The sequence below is a fragment of the Monodon monoceros genome, unplaced genomic scaffold (assembly GCF_005190385.1).
Source record: "Monodon monoceros isolate NGI ecotype Baffin Bay Population unplaced genomic scaffold, NGI_Narwhal_1 Super_Scaffold_1, whole genome shotgun sequence".
Lineage (NCBI taxonomy): Eukaryota > Metazoa > Chordata > Mammalia > Artiodactyla > Monodontidae > Monodon > Monodon monoceros.
In genome coordinates, this window is record NW_021703765.1 from 66,027,724 (window position 1) to 66,054,305 (window position 26,582).

The 26,582-nt window shown below is 45.4% G+C and overlaps 1 protein-coding gene across 5 annotated transcripts in view; it reads left to right on the plus strand.

The window, feature by feature from the left end:
• TTC28 (tetratricopeptide repeat domain 28) overlaps positions 1-26,582 on the plus strand; it is a 579,401-nt gene that overhangs the window by 473,169 nt on the left and 79,650 nt on the right. For all 5 annotated transcript variants that reach the window (XM_029219000.1, XM_029219007.1, XM_029219015.1 and 2 more), the window contains 6 exons: positions 1,147-2,488; positions 3,758-4,281; positions 7,865-7,974; positions 9,665-9,794; positions 11,924-12,142; positions 14,335-14,500. In XM_029219000.1, coding sequence (XP_029074833.1) covers positions 1,147-2,488; positions 3,758-4,281; positions 7,865-7,974; positions 9,665-9,794; positions 11,924-12,142; positions 14,335-14,500 — 2,491 coding nt within the window. The remainder of the gene's footprint in view (positions 1-1,146; positions 2,489-3,757; positions 4,282-7,864; positions 7,975-9,664; positions 9,795-11,923; positions 12,143-14,334; positions 14,501-26,582) is intronic.

A 26,582-nucleotide genomic window follows, 5' to 3' on the forward strand; every position in this document is an offset into this window, starting at 1 on the left:
AGCATAGTTTATGAGGGCTGTTTGAAGTGCTGTTATTGTTGACTGTAAAAGCTAGATAGCAGAATTACAAGAAATTCTGGAACAAAAATCATTCAAAGCCTATCACCTAACAAGGCAACTGTTTTTATTTTTGCATAATACCCTCGAGGTCTTGTCCATGTGCACAGATTCATTTTCCTAGTCATTGTGAGGGAGCGTGCAGCATTGTTTTCTGCTTTTTCCACTTAACATTATTGCAAGAACTCTTTTTTCCCCATTTTTCTGCATAGACTTCGTAATTATCTTTTTAATGACTGTATAATCCCCTGTTGAGTTGATATACCAAAATGTACTTATAAAATCCCCAAGTTGTTTGCCATTGAAGATGTTTCTGATTTTCCGCTAATCTATAATGGTGCAGTGAAGATTGTTATGCATACGGCTTTTGCATTTGTTGTATGATTGCCTTAGAAGACATTCCCCTGAGCAGGATTGCAGGGTCTGAGCAGCACTGTGTGTGGTTCTTGCCATGCTGCTCCTCCAAAGGCTGTTCCCGTTTGTGTCCAGCAGTTGATGTGTTTACCAGCTTCAGGGCCACCTCATCAGTATAGGGTATTGTTTAAATTTTTTGTTTGCTAATTTAGTAGAAGTAAAATGGTACTTCAGGGTTGCTTTATTTTGCATTTCTTTGATTATTAAAAGAAATTAACATTTTCCCCTGTGGTTACTCTGTATTTCCTTGGATGTGAGTTGTCTGCTCACTTTTACTATTTTTGCCTATTTCAGTAAATTGGGGTCTTGATTTTTTTTTAAATGAAACAAGTGAAATCTTTATACACGATAGCTATTGAATTTTTTTTGTATAATTCATATATTTTCCAGTATTGTGTTTGGCTTTTAATTTTAGATATATATTTATAGTATAAAACTTATTATTTTTGTAACCAAATCTGTCAGTTTTTTTTTTTTTATTCCTGTTGCTTTGAAGCTTAGAAAGCTATCCCCCCTCTGGAGAGCTGATAAATATTTAATTCTACCTTCTGTTATTTTAAATTCTTTAATTCATCTGGATTGTATTTGAGTATAAATCGAGTTGCAAATTACATTTTTTCTATATTGCTAGTCAGTCATTTCAACCCTTTTCTGTTGTTTTATTCCCTTTCTCAGGAATCATACACCAGATGAAAGGTGATTATGATACTGCACTGAAACTCCACAAGACCCACCTGTGCATCGCCCAGGAGCTGAGTGATTACGCCGCCCAGGGCCGTGCCTACGGGAATATGGGCAATGCCTACAATGCTCTGGGCATGTACGACCAGGCTGTCAAGTACCACCGGCAGGAGCTGCAGATCTCCATGGAAGTGAATGACCGTGCCTCACAGGCATCCACACACGGGAACCTTGCCGTGGCCTACCAGGCCTTGGGTGCCCACGACCGGGCCCTGCAGCACTATCAGAACCACCTGAACATCGCTCGGGAGCTGCGTGACATCCAGAGCGAGGCCCGGGCCCTCAGCAACCTGGGCAACTTCCACTGCTCTCGAGGGGAGTACGTCCAGGCCGCCCCCTATTACGAACAGTACCTCCGGCTTGCTCCCGAGCTTCAAGACATGGAAGGAGAAGGGAAGGTCTGCCACAATCTTGGCTACGCCCATTACTGCCTTGGAAATTACCAGGAGGCGGTGAAGTACTATGAGCAGGATCTGGCCCTGGCCAAAGACCTTCATGACAAATTGAGCCAAGCAAAAGCCTACTGCAACTTGGGCTTAGCATTCAAGGCTCTGCTGAATTTTAACAAAGCCGAAGAGTGTCAGAAGTACTTACTGTCCCTAGCCCAGTCCCTGAATAATTCCCAGGCTAAATTTCGAGCCCTGGGGAACCTGGGCGATATATTCATCTGTAAAAAAGATATCAGTGGTGCAATAAAATTCTATGAGCAGCAGCTGGGCTTGGCTCACCATGTAAAGGACAGAAGACTGGAGGCCAGTGCATATGCAGCCCTGGGCACTGCATACCGAATGATCCAGAAACACGACAAGGCCTTGGGTTATCACACACAGGAACTGGAGGTATATCAGGAGCTGAGCGACTTGCCGGGAGAGTGCAGAGCTCATGGGCACCTGGCAGCCGTCTACATGGCCCTTGGGAAATACACGATGGCGTTCAAGTGTTATGAAGAGCAGCTGGATCTAGGGCAGAAGCTGAAAGATCCGAGTCTAGAAGCTCAGGTCTATGGCAACATGGGCATCACAAAGATGAACATGAATGTGATGGAAGAAGCCATCGGCTACTTCGAGCAGCAGCTGGCCATGCTGCAGCAGCTGAGTGGAAATGAGTCTGTGCTCGACAGGGGCCGGGCCTATGGCAACCTGGGGGATTGCTACGAGGCCCTGGGTGACTATGAGGAAGCTATAAAGTACTATGAACAATATTTATCTGTTGCCCAGAGTCTAAATCGCATGCAAGACCAAGCCAAGGCTTACCGGGGCCTGGGAAATGGACACAGGTAAAAATGACAGAGGACAAATGTGGTTGATAAACCTGCACAAAGAGCAGTTGTGAAAGTAATGGCCACTTAATGTCTGCATGGCCGCTTATTGACTACAAATCATTTCCATGCATACCTCATTTTGTTCCTCCAATAATTCTGTGAAATTAGCAGGGTATATTTTTACCCTTATGTTATATAGGAAGAAACTAAGGCCCAGAGTTTATGTCCAAGATTACACAGCTTAAAAGGGACAACTGAGGTTAAACCCAGGGCTCTCTGACTCCAAATGCACTACCTTTCTGACTACATCATAATGAGCAGAATAAAAGAGATAATAGGAATGGGAAAGATGAATGAATTGATCTAACTTATATCTTCTGAATGCCCCTCACATTATATGGATGTGTTCATTAATATAACACCTATACCCACCAATTACCTGGACCCCATTTTGTTGCTTTTAGGGAAAGCCACCTCATGATAGTGGGAGTGAATAAACATACACTGTCATGCTGGCCACCTTGCATAGATATCTTGCTTAATATTTATAGCAATCCTGTATTAGTCTACATTTATTATCACCTGCTATGGGATGTGGGATTTATTAGCATCCAGAAACTGAAGCTCAGGAAAAGGAATTCATGTGTCCTACACAACTGGTTTGGTCTGCCGCCAGAATCCATGCTCTTCTCACTCTTATCGTGTCATCTCTTAGCAGCACAAAAAGATACACTGTTGGCCAAGGTGGTGCTTTCCTTCTGAACGTGGGCAACCCAAGAAGGTGTCTGTGTCTGCAGAATATACGGCCTCTCCAGATAGGCAGGGGACTAGGGCTCCTGGAGTGGAGGAAGGGCAAGGGTCAGACTAAATCATCACCCGCAGAGTGCTCTGAGAAGCTCAGGGTGAAAGATTTATAGCCATTGTAAAGTGATTTCAAAAACATAGTCTAAGCAGTAGTGGAAATTGGGAGGCCCAAAGAACCAAACAGTTCACTTGCTATCATTGTGCCTATTAATATATTTTATGTTTCCTCTGGGGTATATATCCCATTGAATCTCAAGCTCTTGGGAAGGTCACTAAGGGATGACTTTTGAATTGCTTTCCAGATTATGAAATTCCCCTGCATCTCACTCTAAGGTCACATGATAGATTTTAGCTAGAAGAGAAGTTAAGAGCTTCTGTAGTAAGTGACAGTGACAAATGCTTTTCATTTTCTCAGGGGCTTTAGCATGTCTGCACCTGCACAAAATAATATCATTGCTTTTCTGTCTACATCCCCCACAGGGCAATGGGGAGCTTGCAGCAAGCCCTTGTGTGCTTTGAAAAGAGGCTCGTGGTTGCCCATGAGCTCGGGGAGGCCTTTAATAAAGCCCAGGCCTATGGAGAGCTGGGAAGTCTGCACAGCCAATTAGGGAATTACGAACAAGCCATTTCCTGCCTTGAACGCCAGCTGAACATTGCTAGAGAGATGAAAGACCGAGCTCTGGAAAGTGATGCTGCCTGTGGCCTGGGGGGCGTTTACCAGCAGATGGGGGAATACGATACAGCCCTGCAGTACCACCAGCTGGATCTGCAGATAGCAGAGGAAACCAACAACCCCACGTGCCAGGGACGGGCCTATGGGAACCTGGGCCTGACCTACGAGTCCCTGGGCACCTTTGAGAGGGCCGTGGTCTATCAAGAACAGCACTTGAGCATCGCTGCACAGATGAACGACTTGGTGGCCAAGACGGTGTCTTATAGTAGCCTTGGAAGGACCCATCATGCTTTACAGAACTATTCCCAGGCAGTCATGTACTTGCAGGAAGGTAAGTGAAAAGGTCTGTCACGGCTTCTCGGTCTACCCTGAGACTGAGCTCACAGTCTGCCCAGCCACGGTGTGAGTGGCCACCTCTGCATGGAGTGAGGATCTCAGAGACCACATCGTCAGTTCAACTCCAAAACCATGGTGTCCCCCACTGGGTGTTCCTTAGTAGTACAAAGGCTTTCCACTGTCCAGGATGCATTACCCAGCTTGTCTCGCTCTGCTTGCCAGCTGTCCAAGGAGCTGACACCCTCCTTGCTTTTCAGAGCCCTCTACTGAGTAAAAAACACATTCTACACAAGGTCAAGTTAGATCTAATAGTGTACAAGTTAAGGGCCTGAATCAGAGGAAAAATGCGCAGCTGTTCCGGACCCATTGTCCCTTTAGAAAATAAGCTGTATCAAAGCTGTGTGGAAGTCCATTTCAATGTGGCAGCCGGGGTCTAATCCAGAAGCACCTGTCTGAGGGTCGCTCAAGCCATCAGCCAGGTTTCCTGGTGCTGATTACCCACCGTGCTGGGCTGGTGCCACGGTAGGCTTATTTCAGGCAGGCCCAGAAAGTGACTGCTTCCCTCCCTCCCCTCTTTTTCACCCCCTCCCCCCACCCCCTCTCCTCTCCGGCAGGCTCCATGCAGTTACCTGCGCACAGTCAGGCCTTGGACACTTCCTTCCTCACCAAGCAGGAGCCCCACAGCAGTGTGTTTGCCCTCCACCCCTTTGGAACCCTCCTCTGGAAAGCACTTCCTCTCACACGGGCACATGGCATCCTGTCATCCTGGGAGGGAAAAACAGCAGATACGGTGTTCTTGGCTCACTAGTAAAAGGAAATGGTTGCTGATTTCAAGCAAAAACTGTCATTTATAGTTTCCAGAATTTTTTGGCATACATAGTTTATCTAATTGGATTTCATTCTCATAGTAACCATGAGAGTTGTATCTTTTTATTCCCATTGGCAGCTAAGTGACCTGAGGCTCAGAGACTACAGTGGCTTGATCCTGACCATGTGGTCAGTCAGTGGCGGCATGGGGCTCAGCCCAGGTTTCCTGACCTCAGGAACCACACAAGACCTTGTATGCAGTTCTTTCGACCTCCCAAGAACAGAGCAGGGCTGGGGCAGTCACGTCCACGATTACTTCTGATCCCCAGCTGGAAGCTGGGAGAGAGGGAAGCAGCACATGAAGTGGAGAATGGGCCAGGGGCTGATGGTCGCTGTGGTCCTCTGCACAGACCAGGCTTGCTCTGGCCTGCAGGCTGAGAGATTACTGAGAGGCTAGAAGCCACTTCCCAGACATGATTTGGCTCCCACTCAGTGGGAGCTCTGCCTCAATGCAATAAATATGAGAGGTGGCTTTTGGTTTCCTGAAACTAGACTGGTAAAATTCTAACAGACTGGGGGCGATTTTCAATTGAATTTGTGAAAACTATTAAATTCAGACCCAGTGTATGACAGCCTTTCAACTGTGTCCTTTGGTACTTCCTGAAATGTTATTTTCATGAAGCAGCTGCTTTGCCTGAGATACTGTAACAATTCTATACTTATGGAAAGCTCTATTTTTATTGTTGTAATTTTAAGTTTTGCAGAGATCTAAATTCTTATCGCACCATCTCCACAGTGTCTTTTTCGTGGATGTGCTCTACCGGAGAGCCTGGTGTACCTCATGGACCTGACCAGATGCCTCTTTGCATAAGTTGTTTCAGGTGCAAGACACCTGGGAGGCCCTTTCTGAGTGCTCTGAGTTGGGCCTGCAGCCTCTTGAAGTGAGGGGACAGTTCAGTTGGAAACCACTTCGGTACTCTCTCTCCCTCCTGGCTTTCAGACAGGCCTGTGTACTAGCATCCCCCTGCCCACATGCAATAGAATCTCACAGGCAGGCCTGGTCAGAGCCTTTGGAACAAGCTCTCTACGTGATTTGTATGGTTACCCGTGATAAAAACCACTGGTCTCATCCAGCTTCTTTTCTTTTTGCAACTGAAGAAAGGGAGGCTGGAGCAATTTAGTGACTTACCTGGAGTCATGTAACTAGTTTCTGGCAAACTAGGCTCCAGGAGGGCTGGATGGGTGGGTCAGATTCCTAAGAGGCAGAAGCAGGTAGAAACTGGGGAAGGACAGATACCATGTCTGTCCAGTGGGCTTTTAGCTCTTCATTGTTGAACTTTTGACTATGGGCCAGGGAGTGTCCTACACGCTGGGGATCTAGCAGGAAGCAAAGTCAAGTCCCGCCTTGCACAGAACATACCTTCTGGAGGAGCTGCCTCAATGACTTTGACTTCCAACTCAGAGGCCCAGGCCTAGCAGGGAGAGCTATATTGCTGAATGAATATGGTTAGCTTGTTGAAGGTTAAAACAACCGGTCTCCTCCTGGTTTTCACCCAAGAACCATTTCTTTTATTTCTGTTCCTACTCTATGAAGTATTTTAAAATGTGAATAATTTGCAAATACATATTGTTTTTGTTACCCTGTGACATGATTTAAATTTAAAATGCTGTTTCTAAGTTTTCTGAGTTATGTGCATTTTGAGATGCATGATATTTTATGAGTTTGAACCCGAGTATCACTTTTATTAGCCTCTCAACTGACTCAGTTCCTTTTCGAAAGTCTGAAATTGTGTGGGCCCAGCATGCTCAGAGACAGGCTCCCATGCACCCTGAATTAGACTAGAAAGAAGAAGTCCTTCCTTGGTGTGTGCAGTTGTAGTGTGGGAGCTTTCCTGCTGTCTCAGCACAAGCTAACTCCTGTGTACAGAGAGCAGGATAATGAGGGCCAAGTGATGCCGAGAACTGCTTAGTGGCCAATACAATAAATGGTTGCCTTCAGATTTGACTCCCACAAAGCTCTGGAGGTTGCTGATGTCCTGAAATCCAGAAGCTTCCTGTGAGTAAGTGACCCAAACTGCAGGTGCCTATCTGAAGGCCATTAGAATGAGAACAATCTCATTTAAAGCTTTCAACTCATAATAGCTCTTGCTCTGCAACCCCGCTGAGGCACATCAAAGTCTCAGCCTTAAAGGAAAGGCAGATTGGATCTGAAATGCCTCAGTGGCCTCAGTAACAGAAGGCAGGGTCAGGCGGTGTGAGCATTCTGCTTCCAGGAGGACATCTGATGTGTCTCTCGTCAACACTGATTGGATGCTGTGCACATGTGATAGGAAAGAGTAGTAGCTGGGCTTCTGTACTTGACTATGGAACTTTCAAGAAAGACTTCTGCCAGCCAGAGAATTGGGTTAGGTAAACTTATAGGCCAGGAGTTTTCATTTGCAAAGCTAGGGATTTCACAGCTGGGAGGGCAGCCAGTTAGGTTCCATTTGTTTCAGTGTTTCTGCCTGCCCTGCAAACCTGTCTCCTGCTGATAGCCATCACCTGAGCTCTTGCTGGGGCAACTTGGAGTGACCTGGAAAGGTCACTACCAACACAGAATTTGAAAAAAAATGCTTACTCTGCCCTGGCTGATTCTGCTTTTGTCCTGCATTTTAACTAGCTGCGTTGCTAACACTCTTCATATACACCTGAGCCAGAGTTATGCTCCAGAACTCCTTGGCAGGATGGAATTGTCTTTTATGTGTCCTCAAAATTTCTCTATCTGAATTCAGGTTTAAGGTTAGCAGAGCAGCTGGGCCGAAGAGAAGATGAAGCCAAAATTCGCCATGGTCTTGGCCTCTCCCTTTGGGCGAGTGGGAACCTGGAGGAAGCCCAACATCAGGTGAGCAGGAGAACCCTGTCCTGAGTGGACTTTGTTTCTAGAAGCATGGAAGACCTTGGGATTACTATCCTAGTAGTGATGACGTTTGCCAGAGGGTGTTGACCTGTGCTCTTGGGTTTGACATACAAGATTTCCAGCCTGTATCAGCCCAGAAGTGTTGAACCATAGTAAAGACTCTTACTCACTTGTATGATAGATTTCTCAATAATTTCTTTGGAATTCTTGTATTATGTGCTATTGTTTCTCATTAAACCTTAATATGAAATTATATACATTTTATGACAGAAGTAAATAATCCAAGAATTCATAATTATTGGATTTACTGTCTTTGTAGGTTTCTAGTTATATCACTAGATGCTTCTCTCCCCTCTTCCTCTCCCTCCCTTCCCTCTCTCTCTCTCCCTCTCTCTCTCTCTCACACACACCCACACACACACACACACACACACACACACAAAGTTCATGTTTCTGCATGCACACAAATAGTTGAAGAGAAACCTGCTCTGTGCTGGCTCTGCAAATTAGAAAGATCCCTGGACTTATGGGTTCCTCCGTCAGGTTGGAGGAATTGTGAGATGGCATCTAAAATCACACGCTCAACTGCTGAGGCAGCGCTTGCTGTGGAGGGTGCTGTGCTAGCAAAGGGGGCCAAGGATTGGTGAACCCAGGCTCCTGTCGTAGGTGCTCACAGGGAGTGAGGACATGATATGCTTGAACTTGTGCCACAGCATCCTGGGATGTTATGACGTTTTACAATTTAAAGTTAATTCTCTAGTTTTCTGGTTTCAGAAATTAAAGTTTGTACTGATATTTATAGTTTTCAAAGTACTTTCACTGACTGGATTTATTCCTTAATAACCCTGTGAGGTAGAGTGATAACCATCCCTTTACAGAGGAAAAACTGAGGTTCCGAATCTTACCAAAAGTCACCCAGCAAATTAGTGGCAGGGTTGGGAATACATTCCTCTCTCCTAGTCTAAGTCCCTTAGCCTTAGAATTCTATTCTTTAAATTTGCATGAATTAAAAATTTGATACTGTTTCCACATATAAATATCAGAGAAAGGTCTTGTGGTCCCCTTAGAGCAGCAGGACAGTGTCTCCTTAGGAGTGTCGTGTGTCTGGTCCCAGGGTGTGCCTGTGAGTGGACGTGGCTCCCTGGAGCACTGCTGTGCAGAGCAGCATCTGGTTCAGCTGAACTGCCTGCAAGAAGCCTTCCTCCTGAGAGCGCGGCTGCCGTCAGGTTTTCCCCCCAGCCTCAGGCGTCTCCAGCCTGGCTCCCCCTCACCTGCTCCAGTTCCAGCCCTTCTGTACTGTGAGGCGTTGGGGTGGTGAATTACTTGATTACAAGAGGAGAGGCTTTTCATTTGTTTTAATCAAAATCAGCACTTGATCGCGTTCATAGCTGATTTTTTTCCACAAGTTTCAGACTATGAGTCTATAACCCCTGTCTTTTAGATCCCCTTGTCTGTCAAAAATTGATTACACAAACTATAATTTACTGAGTAGGATCTAATTGATGCCTTTTCAGGTCCACAAAGACCTACCTGGAGAAAAAGATTCATCCTTTCAAATCTCTTAAAACAATTTTTCTGTTGTGTACCAAGATGTGAGCAAAAATTGTCCCTAGTCGGTGAACGGCTAGACAGTGGTTTCTGGAAAACAGATAACGTTCTTTTCCCCTCCTTGCAGCTCTATAGAGCATCAGCCTTGTTTGAAACGATCCGACACGAGGTGCAGCTGAGCACGGACTACAAGCTCTCCCTCTTTGACCTGCAGACATCCTCCTACCAGGCCTTGCAGCGAGTGCTCGTCAGCCTCGGTGAGAGCAGTGGGGGTTCCCACCTTGTGTTCGTGCACCCCTGTGTCTGAGTCGTTTAGTGAGTGCTGTGATGAAATATGATTTGTTGTCATGGCAGACTGAAGCCACAACCACAACGCAGCCATTGAACATTCGTTCATTCAAGCAATGAATATTTGTGTGTGCCGAGTGCCAGTCAAGAAGTCCCGGTTCTTGACCTCTAGAAGCTCTTAGCCTATCAGGAGACAGAAGTCGGGAGCCCGGGAGGGTGTGATTGGCACTAGAGTAAAAGGGACTCGGGTGCTATGGGAACCAAGTGGCTTGGCAGACAGACCCAGGAGCCAGAGAAGGTGTCCTGGAGACAGGGATGCTTGAAGCAGGTGCTCCCACCAGGTTCCCTCTGCCCATTAGTACCTGGGGGCAGGTACCTGAGAAGACACTGGTCTCTTCCTATTTTACTGCCACACATCTTTTAATGTTGCTGTCTAATAAATGTTTGTACTGTCTGCCCCCAAGGCTGTGACATAGTCAGTGACAACGCTCCCAGGCCTGTGGGCTGCATTGCACTGGGACAGTATCCACCCTCCGTTACCCAGGCCTTAACTGTTTCAGCCACCCTATTCCAGCAACCCCATCCTCTCCCTCTCCTCAGGCCTGTCCATCTCTGCAGACCATTTTCCCCAACCCAGAACTTGGGTTAAGGAGGTATTCATTGGAATTAACAATGTCTTTGAAGTTGGATGTTGAGGCCTTATCAGTAACCTGTCCTTTGCTTTATGGGTATGAATACTCAAATTTCCCCTTGAAAAATGTATCTATTAACTGTGCTCATTGCCTGCGATTACAGTTTATTATCTACTATAATCACAGTGTTAAGTCTGTCTAGCACTTTGGGGCCAATTTTCCAATGTGTACAGAAATCGTCCCTGCTGTTCCAGTTAATAACTTAATAGGGTAAAAGAAGACATTTGCATACACATATACAAATCCCCGCTTTCTACTGATACTCAGACTGTAGGAAGCAGGGCATCCTTGAAGGGCTTTGGGGCTGCAGCATCTGGTCTCCTGCCTCTGCCTGCCCTCTCTTTGGACCTTGGTTCTAGCAACTCTTCCATTTGTATATTTATGATGTAAGCAGATCCTTTGCATTGTCTTCCTTCTAATAATCCTAACTTGAAAGGATGTTGCTTTATCTTTTGTGCTCTCATATTTGAGCATTAGCTTTTAAACTAGATTACAGGCTAGTTTCTTAGATGAAGTGGGATTAGAGGTTGGATCCGAAGACTGAGGAAAAGCTTGAAAGAGAGAAGCAGTTTCATAGAATTAGAGACCTCAGAGGTTTGAACCCTTTGCCCATGGGAATGAGAAGAGACGAGAAGCAAGTGTGTGGGAGCCCAGAATGGAATGAGGTATCAGCTCTAGTGATTATAATGTCACTTGTTATATGTACTGTGCTTTGAATAATGCCTACCAGCCACCTCCACATATAGGGCCTCGTTTAGTCTTTGAGATAGGCAAGACAGCTATTGGGATTCCTTGTTTTCAGTAAACAGGGGAAAGGCACACTGAGCAGATGGACCAGCATGTGTGAGGGCACAGAGGTATAATTTGGTGGAAAATGTGGAAACAGGGCTGGGCAATGTGATGCACAGAGGGGCTGCATCGAGGAGAAATAGAAAGGTGGTCAAGAGCCATGTCCTAGAGGGCTCATCTGCCAAGGCCAAATCAGAATCCAAGCTGAGCAAGGAAGCGAGAGGGTAACCAGAGTGCAGAACATCAGGTCCAAAGAGCCAAGTGAATGGGGTCAGAAGCCAGGAGGCCGGGGAGTAACTCAGGATGTGGGGGGAGAGTGGGCAGGGCTGAGGATGGCTGCTCTGAACAGTGAGCTTTCCTGTGGTGTGGCTGCCAGACAGGGAAGCCTGGTGGCTTACGGTGGGGTGGAATCTGAAAATGTGGGGTTTGAGTAGAGTGGTCACTGCACCCGTCATCTGAGGCAGGGGGTTGAATTTGAAACAGTCTCATTGAGAGTCTGCCACACGTTGGCGTGGAGAGGCAGTGGGGTTTCTGCCTGCCTGGGGTCTCTGTACCTGATAACCCTCTCTGATAATCATACTCCCCGTGGACTCCCAGCCTATGCCTTTGTCTCCTAGGCCATCATGATGAAGCCCTGGCCGTGGCAGAAAGAGGACGGACAAGGGCGTTTGCAGATCTCCTGGTAGAACGGCAGACAGGACAGCAGGACTCTGACCCCTACTCCCCAGTCACTATTGATCAGATCTTAGAGATGGTTAATGGCCAGAGGGGACTAGTGCTTTACTATTCCCTGGCTGCGGGCTACCTGTACAGCTGGCTGCTTGCTCCTGGGGCAGGTAAGATCTCTTTCTGTGGGAACAGGGCAATTAAGACACTAGGTTGTGAAAGCCTAGTGAATAGAGGTGGGAGAGGTGCATTACCATAGATCAGATCAAGGAGCTAATGTCGGCTTTCAGCAAATCTTCCGCCAGGGTGGTAGTCCATGGCGGGGCATTCAATTAATAAGACAGCCCAGCTTTCTCATTCCCCCAAGAAATCACGGCTCCTCGCTGGTGAACGTGGAAGCATTTATCAAGGACGACTAAGAGCAGGAGGATTAATTTCACCAGCAGCCCTATTTTTAGGCAGCTGTTGTTCATTAGCTAATAAAGTAATAAGTCCGAATGAGTTCTTTCTAGATATGATTTAATAATTGTGACCCTTTGTCATGGTACAGTTAAAGAGACTAAAATGATAATGGCAACTCTGCCACAGTATATAAATGAAGTCTTATGCTTGAAATTTCTGAGTTTAGCAAAACCCATTTTTAACCAGTTCATTTGTAAATCTATTTCAGAAGTAAAAATCCCCTTTGATTAAATCAGGATTAAATGTTCAGGCTTTAACAGTTTCACTAAATACAGAACCACTAATTAGCTGTTAGGGCCATATTTTTTGCATAACAAAATGCTGATGGTTTTACCATGCTGGAGACACACCAGATCCAATTAGAGTTTATTGACTGGGGAAGTGGATCTTATAATTGGGAATCTTGAAGAATGGGCTTCTTGAATATCTGTAAGCCAATTTCAAAAAGTTCAACTGCCAAGGAGAACTGACAAGATTTTCTTGATTACGTTTCTGTCCCTTTGATTTAAAAAGAAAATGATGGCTGGATGACAGATCTGAGATGCCTCCTGGGTTCTGATTACATTCTGAGAATGCCTGTATGTTCTATGCTTCAGCCTCACTTTTTTTTTTTTTTTCGGGGTACGTGGGCCTCTCACTGCTGTGGCCTCTCCCGTTGCGGAGCACAGGCTCCGGACGCACAGGCTCAGCGGCCATGGCTCACGGGCCCAGCCGCTCCGCGGCATGTGGGATCTTCCCGGACCGGGGCACAAACCCGTGTCCCCTGCATCGGCAGGCGGACTCTCAACCACTGTGCCACCAGGGAAGCCCCAGCCTCACTTTTTATAATTTTACCCTTAATTCCATGTTTTTTATGGGCTTTCCATAAAGAACATTCTTGCCTCTGACCTTTTTATGCTAAAGGTTTTAAGTTGTGGTGTTCATGATGACTTGGTGAGCGTCGTGCACTGTGGAATGAATCCCTGTGTATCCCAGCCCCCGGAGGGCCCTGATGCTTAGGAGGACACAGCTGATGATGGAGGCATTGAGCTCTTTCTCTCGGTGGTTGTTATGTTTTGGGAACATGATTTGACAGGTGGTATATCCAAATCCCTGTAACAATGAGCCATGTATAATGAGGTTTCTATTGTTTCTCTTTCCGTTTCTCTTTGCTCTTAATGAGACTCTGAAGCTTTCACCAGGGCTTTAATCCAATCAGAGAGGACCAGCATTTTCCAGGGCTGACATACCTCATCACCATTTGAGAGTATGTCCTGTGTTTATTGCTAGAAAACCACTACGGATTGCCTCAGTTTCATACAGCTATCATTTTTTGCTCCTTTAATCCATTAATGACCATTGACCAGTTGGTCTTATTTAAAGATGGTTTAAAATTTTTTTATCTGGCCTTTACACTACATATTTATTTTGATTTGCTTTTGTGAAACGAAAGGTCTTTGAGTAACACAGTTTCCATTTGGCTAGCTATATCTTTTGTCAGGAGTTCAGTTTCTGAGGAGAATGAATGCACCATGGCATGCTCATGCACTATTCCTGAAAGGAAACTTTCCCTGTTTGGTGCTTCTGAGAAGCACCTATTTTGAAATACGTGAACTGATGTGAACTAATCATCATTCCAGGAGCTTCTGAATATATGTCGTCAAAATCAAAAGCCCTGTCTTGAATTCCCTGTTTTCAAGCACCAAACCTTCTGATGAAAGCTGTAAAAAGCGTACTGACCAGACTTCTGAAAGCCCTCTCGACACCTTGGATTTCAGGATTTCTTCACATGGTTTGGAGGACAGCATGCTTGTCAAAGAGGTCACATAGCATCAACCTTGCTGCCCACTGTCTTCCGCCTTCCCTTCCCCCACCCCAATCATGTATAATGTTGGCTGTGCCTGTGCCTGTCTTGCTTCAGGGATTCTGAAGTTTCACGAACACTACTTGGGAGACAACACGGTGGAAAACTCCAGTGACTTCCAGGCTGGCAGCAGCACAGCCCTTCCAACAGCCACTAGCTCGGCCCTAGAGCAGCACATCGCCAGCGTCCGGGAGGCCCTGGGTGTGGAATCTTACTACTCAAGGCAAGTAGTGCGGTGCTCCCAATCCCACCTTCAGATATGATCTCAGGGGTTTTCGTTTGTTTTCTCTTTTGTAAACGTCCTACTTGAGCTAATGGAAGAAATCTTCTAGAATTCACACGTTGTGCTCAGTCTATTCACAGTTGCTGCAGCAGAAACAAATACATGTCTCTGGAGTGCAAACCCCTCAGCAGGATGTCTGTATTATTTTTGGTAATTTCCTTTCGGACAAGGAAGGGCCTTATCAGACATGCCCATTTTCTAAGATGGGTTTGTAGAATGTTTAAACATAAACACGACTTCGAATTTAACATATTAGCTAATTAAAATTGAGATGCTTTTTTGGTTATAAACAGATTCATGATGAGTTTGTTTGTACTATAGCTGAACGCCTGTTTGAGAATGTATTACCAGTGACAGGATCTGTGCATTGAGGGGCTGAGGTGAAGGAAGTTGAACTCCCAATATCGAGGATGGGGAGGAAAATTGCTTTTTTGCAAATATTTTAAAAGTTATATACTCATGGAAATGTCTTATCGTGATTGGCTATTTTTTTTTTTTTTTTTTTTGCGGTACGTGGGCCTCTCCCCGCTGTGGCCTCTCCCGCCGCGGAGCACAGGCTCCGGACGCGCAGGCCCAGCGGCCATGGCTCACGGGCCCAGCCGCTCCGCGGCATGTGGGATCCTCCCGGACCGGGGCGCGAACCCGCGTCCCCTGCATCGGCAGGCGGACTCCCAACCACTGCGCCACCAGGGAAGCCCAATGATTGGCTATTTTATATATAGAAAATAATTTACACAAGGACCCTGCTTCTGGGAAAATGGAAAGAAGAGAGTCCCTTAGAGCTGGGTCATAGCCAGATTTCCCAGGCATCTCGGTCCCCCATCCTGTGATTAACAAATGTTGAGAAGATCTGTGTCAGAAAATCTGCTGTGTGAACTGGTGTCAGGTCCCAAGGACATCTGCTTTTCTCTTGAATGATTTCTTTTGTAATCATGAAAATCCTAAGATATCGCTGTGATTTCTTTAGAGATGCTTAACTCAGACCCCCCGAGTGTGTGGTAGTCATTGCCAGCAGCTGGATTGATCTTTGGGTGTTTATGAAGTCTGAGACAAGCTCTTAGATGAAAAGTAACCATTCGATAATGGAATGTCAAGGCAGGAAGGGGCTCTGGTGGTCATCTAGGCCAACTCCTTATTCGGCACCGAAATGGGACTTGCCGACAGTGAGTTAGTGTCAGAGCTGGGATCAAAACAATCTAGATCTCACCCAGACTCCCGGGCCGGTGCTTGTTCTGCTTTTAATTATCAAAATTAATATCATACTTGAGACAATAGCCAAAGCATGTAAGAATGTCATCTCTAGCTTCTGTTTTTATGAAGCATGAACAGGCGTCAGCCACATGCACACACTGTTGTCCTATTTCTCCCACGGCTGCCGTGCGTCCTGGAGCATCCCTGTCCTTAACACTGGGTAATGGTGTGGTGTTCACAGGGGCTTCACAGTGTGGGAACCCCACGAACTTGGAAAGTAAGGCTACTCCCTGAGATTTAATTATAAATGACCATAAAATAGGTTAGGCCAGGGGTACACAGAACTGCTTCAGCAGACAGAAAGGCGCTTAGGCTAGTCTGACTAATCTGTAACCTGATCAAAGGTATTGCATATCCAAAGCGAGTGTTAGAAGGGAGGGGATGGCCAGCAGTAGAAACACAAAAAAAGGGAGCAAAAGCAGGGCAGACTGTAGCAGTGCCCATTTCTGACACTGTGAAAAGGGGGACAGAATCTTGGCTAAGGGACTCCAAGTCCCATTGGAAGGCTGTTCTTGTGGTGGACTTTGCTGTCATTATGCTCACATCCTTCCTGCCTTCCCTCCCTTCTACAAATATTTGAGTGCCTGCTATATGCTGTGTCTACTAGAGATGGGGGAAAGAGTGATGAACGAGGCAGGAATAGCTCCTGCTCTCAGGGAACTGAAAGAAAGTAGACACAGAGCATATACAGTCTCGTAATGAAAATCATTGTAAGTATTTAAATGAAAATGCGGGGCGTAGTGAAAATGTGTAAGCAGGGGTGGGGAAACCTATACTGGATGTTGCGGAGGCTTCCTTGAGGAGGGGGTTTTTGAGCTGAGCTCAGAAGGATGATGAGAAATAAAGTAAATGACGGCCACTCCAGGCAGGATGTGCAAGGTCTGCAGGAGGAGACCTCTCAGGCTATCCCCGTCCCTTCCCTTGTTCAGGCCTCTGCTTTCTGGTTATCATTTGGTTTCTCATGACATATACTTGCAGATATAAAATGTACCTAACAAACTGGCATTCTGGTTTGTACCACTCTGCGACCTTGGTTAATGAAAATGAGCTCCCAAGAGGCAAAGCCTCTTTGAGCACATTAACAACAGCAGGTTTTCAAGCTTGTAAGGCCACAGTCCAGAGCTTGAACTGAGATGAAATTGTGAAGGGACCCGGGTGTGCGATACCTGCCATCTGAAACCCTGCCCGTGTAGAGGTGCGCTTCTCCCTTACTGCAGCGTGGTGGCCACAGCCAGGGCATTGCAGTCCACACAAACCACTGAGAGGGCTCAGTCTGTGTGAAAATACAGATTTCTCTTGATCCCACTTTTCATGTACCTAGGTTAAAATTCATCATGAGAAGGAAGGGGGTTACCCTTTGACTCTTCCCAGCACCCTTCCTGTTGGACACCATGGTTTAACTCCAAACACTTGTGCCTCAGCAGTTCTTTTTTTTTTTTTTTTTGTGGTACGCGGGCCTCTCACTGTCGCGGCCTCTCCCGTTGCCGCTCCGCGGCATGTGGAATCCTCCCGGACTGGGGCACGAACCCATGTCCCGTGCATCGGCAGGCGGACTCTCAACCACTGCGCCACCAGGGAAGCCCTCAGCAGTTCTTTTATATGATACTGGAGGTTGACTAAGTTTGCTTCCTGGTGCCTTTTGAATTAAAAAAACGGCTTTTGGGTTATAGTTCAGCTCTTCTTCAATGGCAGGGAGAGAGGAAGCACTGTAACTTGCTTCTGTTCCCCACCTTAATCTTTTCCCCCTCTACCTTGTACAGAAAGCTCACAAGTTGGGATGAGTCCTCAGAGGTCTCTAGGATGTTGAGTGGCTTGATGCTCAGGATGAATTTGGAGGGCTGCCCTCAGTAGCTTTGATCCCCAGTTTGAAAGGCAGAAGTGAGGTCTTTCCTGTTGCTTTGGACTAGTCTTATTAGAAATTGGTTCATCTTTTGTGAACTTAAATTCAAGTTCTTGATTATGATATTAAAACTGAATAGTGGCATGGTTTGAATTCACTAAAGTGGAGTTTTTTGTGAGACTGGCTTCTGCCTCAGTTTCACGAAAACATTTCAATGACAGCTAAATTATTTTTCATCTATAAAATTAGTAAATATTTTTAAAGTGTGGATGCAGTGAATAGTCTCATACTCTAGGGATATAAATTGGTTTAGCCTTTCTAAAAATAATTTGCCAATAGTATGAGAAATCTTAAAAATGGGCCTTTTGACCCCAAAATTCTCATTTTAGAAATGGAGTAAAGATGTATACATAGGAATATTTATAATAGTTCTATATATTATAGAAAAAAACAACTGAAATATCCATAATTATTGAATGTCAAATTATTTTATATCAATATAATATTATTTATATCAATATAATATTATGTTGCAATTAAAAATGTTTACAGAGAATTTTTAAGCACATAGTCAAATATTTGTGACAAAATAGTAAGTGAAAAAATAAGATTAGAATTATTGTATATAGTATAATTCAAATTTTGTAATACATACAAAATACTGATATGAAAAGTAAGAAAAAGTCCTTGGAAGGAAATAGCCCATAGTGTTAGGGGCAATTACAGGTGGATGATGGAATTATAGATGCTTATTATTTTATTCTTTGTACTTTTCCTTATTTTCAGTTTTTTAACAATGAACATATATTATTTTTAAAGTCAAAAATAAATAGCCATGTATAAACAACTCTGCAGTTCAAAGAGAAAAAAAAGAAGCCTTTCTGTAATTTCAATTTACAGAGAATAAAATCCAAGTTTTGGAGCCTGACACCACGATCTAGTTGTAGGAGGGCAATCTGGGTTTCTTTTCTGTTCTTGCCTCTTCGTGAGCGCCATGCTCCGGCCACCACACCTTCCTCTCTGTTCTCTAAATGTACCCTGTGACTCCCCCCTCCACTCTAGCTAAGGCATGTTTAACCTCTGGATCTGTAGCTGCAGCTGCCCACTAACCAAAGCTGTCTCGGTATCTTCCAGGCATCTCTAGTCTAATATATCTAAAGGCTAACTATTTCTCCCCCAAATCAGTCACTTTAATGCACATTAGCAGCTCTTGAGTTCTCCTTAGACAGTTTGGACCATGTGTCTTTCTCAAATGCAAGCCTCCTGCCCCTGGCTGTGGGGTGACATCACCCTCCATGGCCATACAGCATCTGGCCCCTTCGAACCTCTCCAGCCTGTTTCTAGGGGTTTTTGGGTCAAAGTTCTCCCTGAACCACTGCTGCTACCTCCCCTCTACCCTTTCTGCTCCCTCTCACGGCCTTCCAGTCCCCTTCAGTCAGAGTGACCTTTCATAGATGTATTGGGACTGTGTTTCCTTTTTTTCCCACCCATCCCAGAGCTCCCCCATCACACTTTATCCTTTCAAAGGTTCTGATGGTCTTCAGACTCCAGCTCACATTCCTCACACTGGCCTGTAAGCCCATGTGATCTGGCTTCTGTCTGCCCCTTGAATGACACCTCTAGTTCTTCAGTTTGGCATCTCCCTGTGGCTGCCCCAGCCTCCATTCACTGCCTAGGGTAAATCAAGGGCTTTCCCATCTTAAAGTTTTGCACATGCCCTTCCTTCTCTCTGTAAAGTTCTGCCCACGGCTCTTGGTATGACTGGTTCCTTCTCATCCTTCAAGTTCCTACTTAAATGATAGCTCCTCAAAAAGGACTTTCAGAAGCTTCACTGTCAGGTTTATTCACCTCTTCATACCCAGGCCCTCAGGCAGTCCTGCAACATAGTAGATGTTTATTAAAAGTTTGTGTGAACAGCCAACTGATTCTGTGAATGAAGGACTTCTCCCTTCTCCCAGAACTGTCCTTCTACTTTTCCTGTAGACAGTCTAATCTCCCTTTAGATCCCTGTTCAAATCTCACACTGTTTCTGTCAGGACCACCCAATCCCTGTAAGTCTAAATCGGTCTTTGCTGTTCTCTGTGGTCGCTACCAATAGCAATTATTTCATTCTTCCTTGTTTCATAATCACCTGATTTGTGTGTCTTCCCAAGCAGATGGTGATGCCCTGGAGAGCAGGTGCAGTGTCCTTCTCTCTGAACTCTTACTGTCTAACACAGTGCCTGGCCCACAGTGAGGCATCAGTGAATTTGAAATTTAGTCACCAGAAGGTGTGCTGTGAGCAGACTCTGTGCTTATGCTGGGCTGGCTCACTGATTCTCTTTTTCTTGTGGACGTAAAGTACACAGTGTGCCCCTAGAAATTGAGTCTTGGTGCCTGGGGGAACACCTTCATTCAATTACCCACAGTCTGGCCATGATATCCTTGTTATTCTGCAGACCATTTTTGCTGTCCTTAATGGCATCTTGCTGCTAAAAGGAAGTACAGTGCTACAAAGGAGTTTCTGAAAATGGATTTAAAATAAAAGAACTGCTTTTATTAAGTGTTTAATAAGAACTTCCAGTCCCTTCTTCCCAGATCAGAAGAGGCATAGATTGAAACCATCGTATAGAATATGAACCTCCCATAAGGGAGATGTTATGAATTTCAGAGCACATCTTCAACTTTTAATTCTGATATTTAGCCAGAGTCTTGCTGCTTCCTGGGCACCTGGGATGGCGCAGTGGCACTTTGGGGAAGCTAAGCTGACTGGTTAGAACACTAGCAGGGCTGTGTTCAGTGGTAGGTCTGGTCTGAAAGGTGTGCTTCCTCGGGGGTTCTAAATAAATTGCAATTGTAGACTGCCCTGATAATAGGGTAAATATTCCTTCATTGTAAATGAATATGAAACCTTGATAAACTGTAGCTGTTAACGATTTTTTTGTTTTGGTGCTTTTCTATATTGCTAAATTTTCTACAGTGAAAGTTATTTTTATAATCAAATGTATTTTCTTATTTCAAAACACGTATTAATTTAGATTGCACCAATTCATAGATGCTCATGACTCCAGTTGGTTCTAGCCTGATAACACAGGGCAACTGTTAACAAGTCTGACAATCCCAAGTGTTGGAGGAGATGTGGGTCCACAGGGTATATTATATGTGGCTGGGAAGAAAGTAAATCGGCATGATGCATTGGAAGATGGTTTGGCATCACCTTCTGAGCTGCGTATTTGCATACCCTTTGACCCAGGTACACACCTTAGGTGTAATATCCAAGAGAGGATCTTGTACATGAGCAGGAATTTTCAGAACTTCACTGTAAACAATAGCAAAGTCCTGGAAACCCGCACATGCCATCAGTGAGAGAATGGATGAGCAGTTAGTCCCCAAATGGAATATTAGGCAGCAGACAAAAGAGATGAGTCATAGTGAACCCCAAAATGTGCCTAAATCTTAGAAGTATAATGTTTAGTGAAAAAGTAGGTCCCAAAATACTACCTATAGGATGACATCCTTTTGATAGAGTTAAATAAAATAAAAATATACTTTTAGGAATATAGCTAGGTGCAATAAAACTTGTGTGGAAAGGACAGGTAGGGAATGATGGCCATGGGATTTGGGATGGCACTTGCCTTAGTCTGGGAAGGGGAGGATGGGCTCTGGGGGAGGCAACAAATGATTAGATGTCAGTTATTCTCTGTTTTTTGTTTTGGCTGGTGGGTTTGTGAGTACTTATTACATTATTAAAACTCAATAAATACATGAAAACAGGCTGTTCATTGATCAATGATGAACCAAAGATTATGATTAATTCAGTTCCAAAGAGATTTCCCACCCGCCATCTCCACTAAAAGAGGAAAAAAACCCGTTTTTTTTTAACAAATGAATTGCAAAAGCAAGATTGCAACTAGGACACATTTAGTGGATATAAATGGATACTTGATAAACTGATTTAAATTATTTGTATCTGTTCTTTTAAGCAAGTACCCAAGCACTGGTCATTGCTACATCGTTGGTTTATTTTAAATTACAGTGCGCCTTTAAAAGTTTAAAACTATATTTACGGGACTTCCCTGGTGGCGCAGTGGTTAAGAATCCGCCTGCCAATGCAGGGGACACGGGTTTGGGCCCTGGTCCGGGAAAATCCCACATGCTGTGGAGCAACTAAGTCTGTGCGCCACAACTACTGAGCCTGCGCTTTAGAGCCTGCGAACCAGAACTACTGAAGCCTGCATGCGCTAGAGCCCGTGCTCCGCAGCAAGAGAAGCCACTGCAATGAGAAGAAGCCTGTGCACCGCAACAAAGAGTAGCCCCTGCTCGCCGCAACTAGAGAAAGCTCATGTGCAGCAACGAAGACCCAACGCAGCAAACATAAATTCATTAAAAAAAAAACCCACTATATTTACAATATTTTCTAATTCTGGCAAATTGCTAATCAAGGCTGACCTCCCAATTAATCCAAACTAGTAAGGTTTTATTTTACAAATCAAATATTTTTACCCCAAATTTTTTTCAGAATTCTGTGGAATAAAAGTGGATATAATATTTTGGGGCATTTATTTTGTCCTTTAAAACAAGGAGTTTCCAATTGCATTCTAAATTAGGGTAGTGCCATTTTGAAAATATATTATGAGCATGTAGTCAGTCTGTGCCAGAGCTGGTCCTGAGCCTGGAAATATATACCTGAATAATGGCAGGAATTCTTGGCCTTACAGTAGCTCACAGTGTGGAACATGCAACAGATGTGTAAATTATCAATCCACCATGTGCGAAATGCTATGGTAAAGGTCTAAAAAAGAAGGCCATGCCTCGATCTGCCTACTTGGGGGCAAGGCAGTAGTTCAAGAGGTTTCCTGGGAGGTGACATTTGAGCTGGGCCCTGAAGAGTGAGAGGAGCCATCACAGGCAGAGGCAGTTCCTCACCCAGCAAGGGCACGGAGGAAGGAAAGGGCCAAGGCCTTCAGGTGATGAGTGGTTGTTGCAAGAGGAGGGCTCCCATCATTTGCTGCAGGAATTGTAGTCTCTACGTCACAGCTGCTCAGCTGCTGCCTCCAGAGGCCCGCCTTTTTCTTGTAAGATACCAAGTCCGGCTCCCTTTCTGATAGGGTGGGTTTGCCTGGCTGAATCTCTTATGTCCTGTCTTCTTGTGACACGGCTCAGTTCCAAAGGGCAGGCCTTATCTCTGAGGTGACTCACTCAGGCTCAGCTGTATCTGTTTGAGGGGGAAAAAAAGATGATGCCAGGTTAGGGATTAGAGCACTTGAAGAGACACAGCTGCAGAAATGAGTGGAATGCTCTGTAGACGCTGGTCTTATGCCCCTGATTCCTGAATTTGGATTCCTTCCAAAGAGCTGAGTACAAAATGAGTACAGAAGGCTCTGGTAAGCTTCTTAGTGTAATTCAGCAGCTTAGCGAGAAGGATAAGTGTAGCTGGTCTTTCTGTATGACCTCTGAAATAGCCTAAGTTGAATCCCCTTTTGTATTTCTCATGTACTTTTTAAAAGCAGAGTTCTTGAAATTGCTAGATATGAGTTTTCCCGTTATTCATGGGAGGGATAATCTGGTGAATGGTAGAATCAGCCTGAAGACAAAAAGCAGACAGTGGTGATACAGGGAAAACCGTTTGTGCCTGTCATTGAGCAAGTGTGGGGCCCCCGGGCCTGGAACTGTGAACGGCCTGGGCTTCCCTGGGCCAGGGGCTGACACTTCGGCAACCTGGGCCACAGGGCAGGGGCCACTCTGGTGGGTGTCATGGAGCCCTGGCAAGGGCACTATTGGACACCAGACACTTCTTTTATGTCTTGCCCCAGATCCTTTGTTCATGGTCCCAAAGCTTGGAACAACATTTCTGTTAGAACAAGGGCTGGGGGAGAAGGGGTGGGGTGAATCCACTGACCAATCCAGTCACTGCTTCCCCTCAGGTCCACATCAACCTTGGCTGGCTGTTGCCGTAACCAATTTTATAAAAATTCTTTGAACTAATCAAATCTCAATATCTCTGACTTTGTACATCCTGCCCTTTGCCCCAGTGAAATTCCCTGGCCTTTTCTTTCTGATTGATTCTGTGTAGCTTTATCTAACAATCAATATTTAAGACATTTAATATATAACTCTTGACTTATCTTGCTTTGGGAAAATAGCCTCAGTAGAGCCACCACGTTCCTCTTTGAACTGGCTAAAATAGGTATTGTTTTCATCCCTTTGTACTTTTATCATTTGAGCACAGTGGTAAGGAGGCCCTGGAGAGGTGCTGTCCTTAAAGGAGCACATTTTACTGTGTCAGACCCACAACTCACACTGTGCTGGTGAGGTTTTCCTCTAGTAATGCCATGTAGCACCTCAAAATTTCAGAGACTTATACCACAAACATGTATTCCTTGCTCTGGGTCTGCAGGTCAGCTGGGGTGGTTCTGCTTTAGGCAGCCTGTTGGGCTTAGGTCCCTGTGTCTCGTCTTTCTGTGACTGGTGGTGACCAGACAACACTCAGAGCAGAAGTCAGGATCACAAGAGACCAAGCAAAACAATCAGGCACATTTAAAGCCTTGCTCACCGCTCACTCCTGTTCCATTGGCTAAAGCAAGTCACGTACCAAGCGGGACAGCGATGGGATGGGAGTCTCTCCCGAAGTGACTGTGTGCTGAACAGTGGCCCAGCCCCCCACTCCCACCGCCCCTGGAGACTGGGGAGAGATGGGGATGATGTTCGCTCAGGCTTCGTGCTCCTGTTCCCTGCAGCTTCTGATGTGGACCGCTTTCTGCTTCTCTCTCTCCCTTCTGAACACAGCGCACACCCAGGTGTGCAAGTGCTCCTCCGTCTCCTCTGATGGCTTCTCATCTTCCTCTTGCTCTGACACTGTGGGCATTTCCCCTCGCTCACACTTGGTTATTGGGCTTTCCCTTGGAAATGTAGTCTTCCTCACGGACACAGATGTGCATGCCTGGCCCAGTGTCTCACTTGATTTCTAGGCTTGACCTTCCCCCTGTATACAAGCAGGTCCCCTGGAAATCACCTCAGGCTCAGCACATCCAAAGTCATACCTTTTCTCAGGTAGCACCCCAATCTGCTTCACCTTTATTTCCAGTTTTTCCTATTTATTTTAAAGTCTCCATCTTTTCCCCCCAAATTCCTTAATTTTGAGGACTTTGAATCATGTGTCCTTAAATTTCCCTCCCCTTCATTGCTGTTTATGTAATCTGTCACTAGTTCTGATCTTACCCATTTGCTTCTAGAATCCCCCTTTCTTCTCTTCTGCTCTGGGCCAGGCTCTTATAAGAACATGTCCACGCTACCAGCCTCGCTGTCTGCCTCCTGCCTCCGCCTCCTCCTCCTTCAGTTCTCCTGGCCCTCTGCTGATTGAGACGTTTTCCAAAAGCTCCACTGTCATCTGACTGCTCCTGCACACATCGTAGCCTACAGAGAATGCTGGTGGCCAAGGAGTCCCTGAGATGAGTTGGTCATCAGGCCCCATTGTTCCATACGGCTCGTCCCACTCCAGCTCCTGGAGTCAACCCTCTGTTCCCACAGGGGCCAGGTTTGTCCCCCACCACCTCCACACCATGCACATTCCCCTGAATTTGTAATTACTGTCTTCTTCTGCCAGTGTGGGATCCCCTGGAGTTCTGTCTTCCGGGGCATCGCTTTTCCTGGAAGTCTTAAGCACACATTGAAGGCAGGATTTGCTTGCACAGGTGGGTAGAAGCCAAAGTGGGGGAAAGTATTAAAGGGAGAGGACAAGGTAGGGGATACGTGCTGGGGCTTTCCCCTTTTCTCTACTCTCAACCAGGATTTAGAAAAGTCTGGGCACATAGTACATAGAACTCTGATGTATACTAGTTGGGTAACTAGAATTAAATAGGACAAATTGGCTCAGTCCCAATGGTGATGTCCCTGAATAGTGATCGTGTCTAGTGATCGTGTCTTATCTCTACACTCCAGCTCTTAACAGTGCCTGGTACCTAAGGGGCCCTCAATGAATGTTCCCTGGATGAGTGGATGAGTAAAGGAGGGAGAGAACAAACTGCTGGGGGCTGGGAGGACTGCTCCCCCTGAGCACATGGTCAGTATAGCATCCTTAATGTAAGGTCAGTGTGGCATCATCAATGTAGCAAAGCATGACACAAGTGAGAGCATGTTTCATAGTTACTTCTCATGTTGCTCTAGCCCTTTTCTTCCCACTTCTACCCCTGTGAAGTACTGTGAAAGCACAATATTATCCTCAACACTCAAAGAGGTGGACTTACCCAGATCAGATAATTAGTGCAGACTTTGAACTAACATCCACATTACAAAACTTGGCCCCTAGGCCAGCACATGAAACTCATCTGAGTCTCAGTAACACATTAAACTAGTTAAGCCTTCAAAAGTAATGAGATGTTCTTTGCTGGCTTTTGATAGACTTATGCTAATGCAGTGAGGAGTCACTGTTAATAAACAGGGAGTGGCAGAATTGATTTAAGGACCTGCCACTTCCAAAAACATACTGTCTGATGGAGGCAAATTTATCATCGTAAACTAGTCTTTTCCTTTATTCCTGTGCATGCCGCTCATCCCCCTGCTAATTAGAGACATCAGGAAATAACACTTCATTTTCTGGCAGCCCTCATAGAAGCTTCCTGCTTTTCAGAGGGACTGGGTCCCTTCTCATCTCCGGAGTCAGCCCGTAGCTGTCCTGCCCTCATCCCCTCCCTGCCTCCGCTCCAGGGCCTCCTGTGAGCCTGTCGCTGATATGGGCTTCAGTTCATTTTCTGTGTCCTCATCTCCAGCCTCACAGGTGGATTGAGCAACAGTGGATGCTTCCACCTAAAACTAGAAGTTGGATTGACACATCCCATCCAAGAAATGATAGAGCCATGGGATAACTTTAAGATCTCACTATAAGTTAATATATACATTTACTAATTTAGACTGATGAGGTTGACACTGTATGTGTCTTGTATTGATTATCACCTC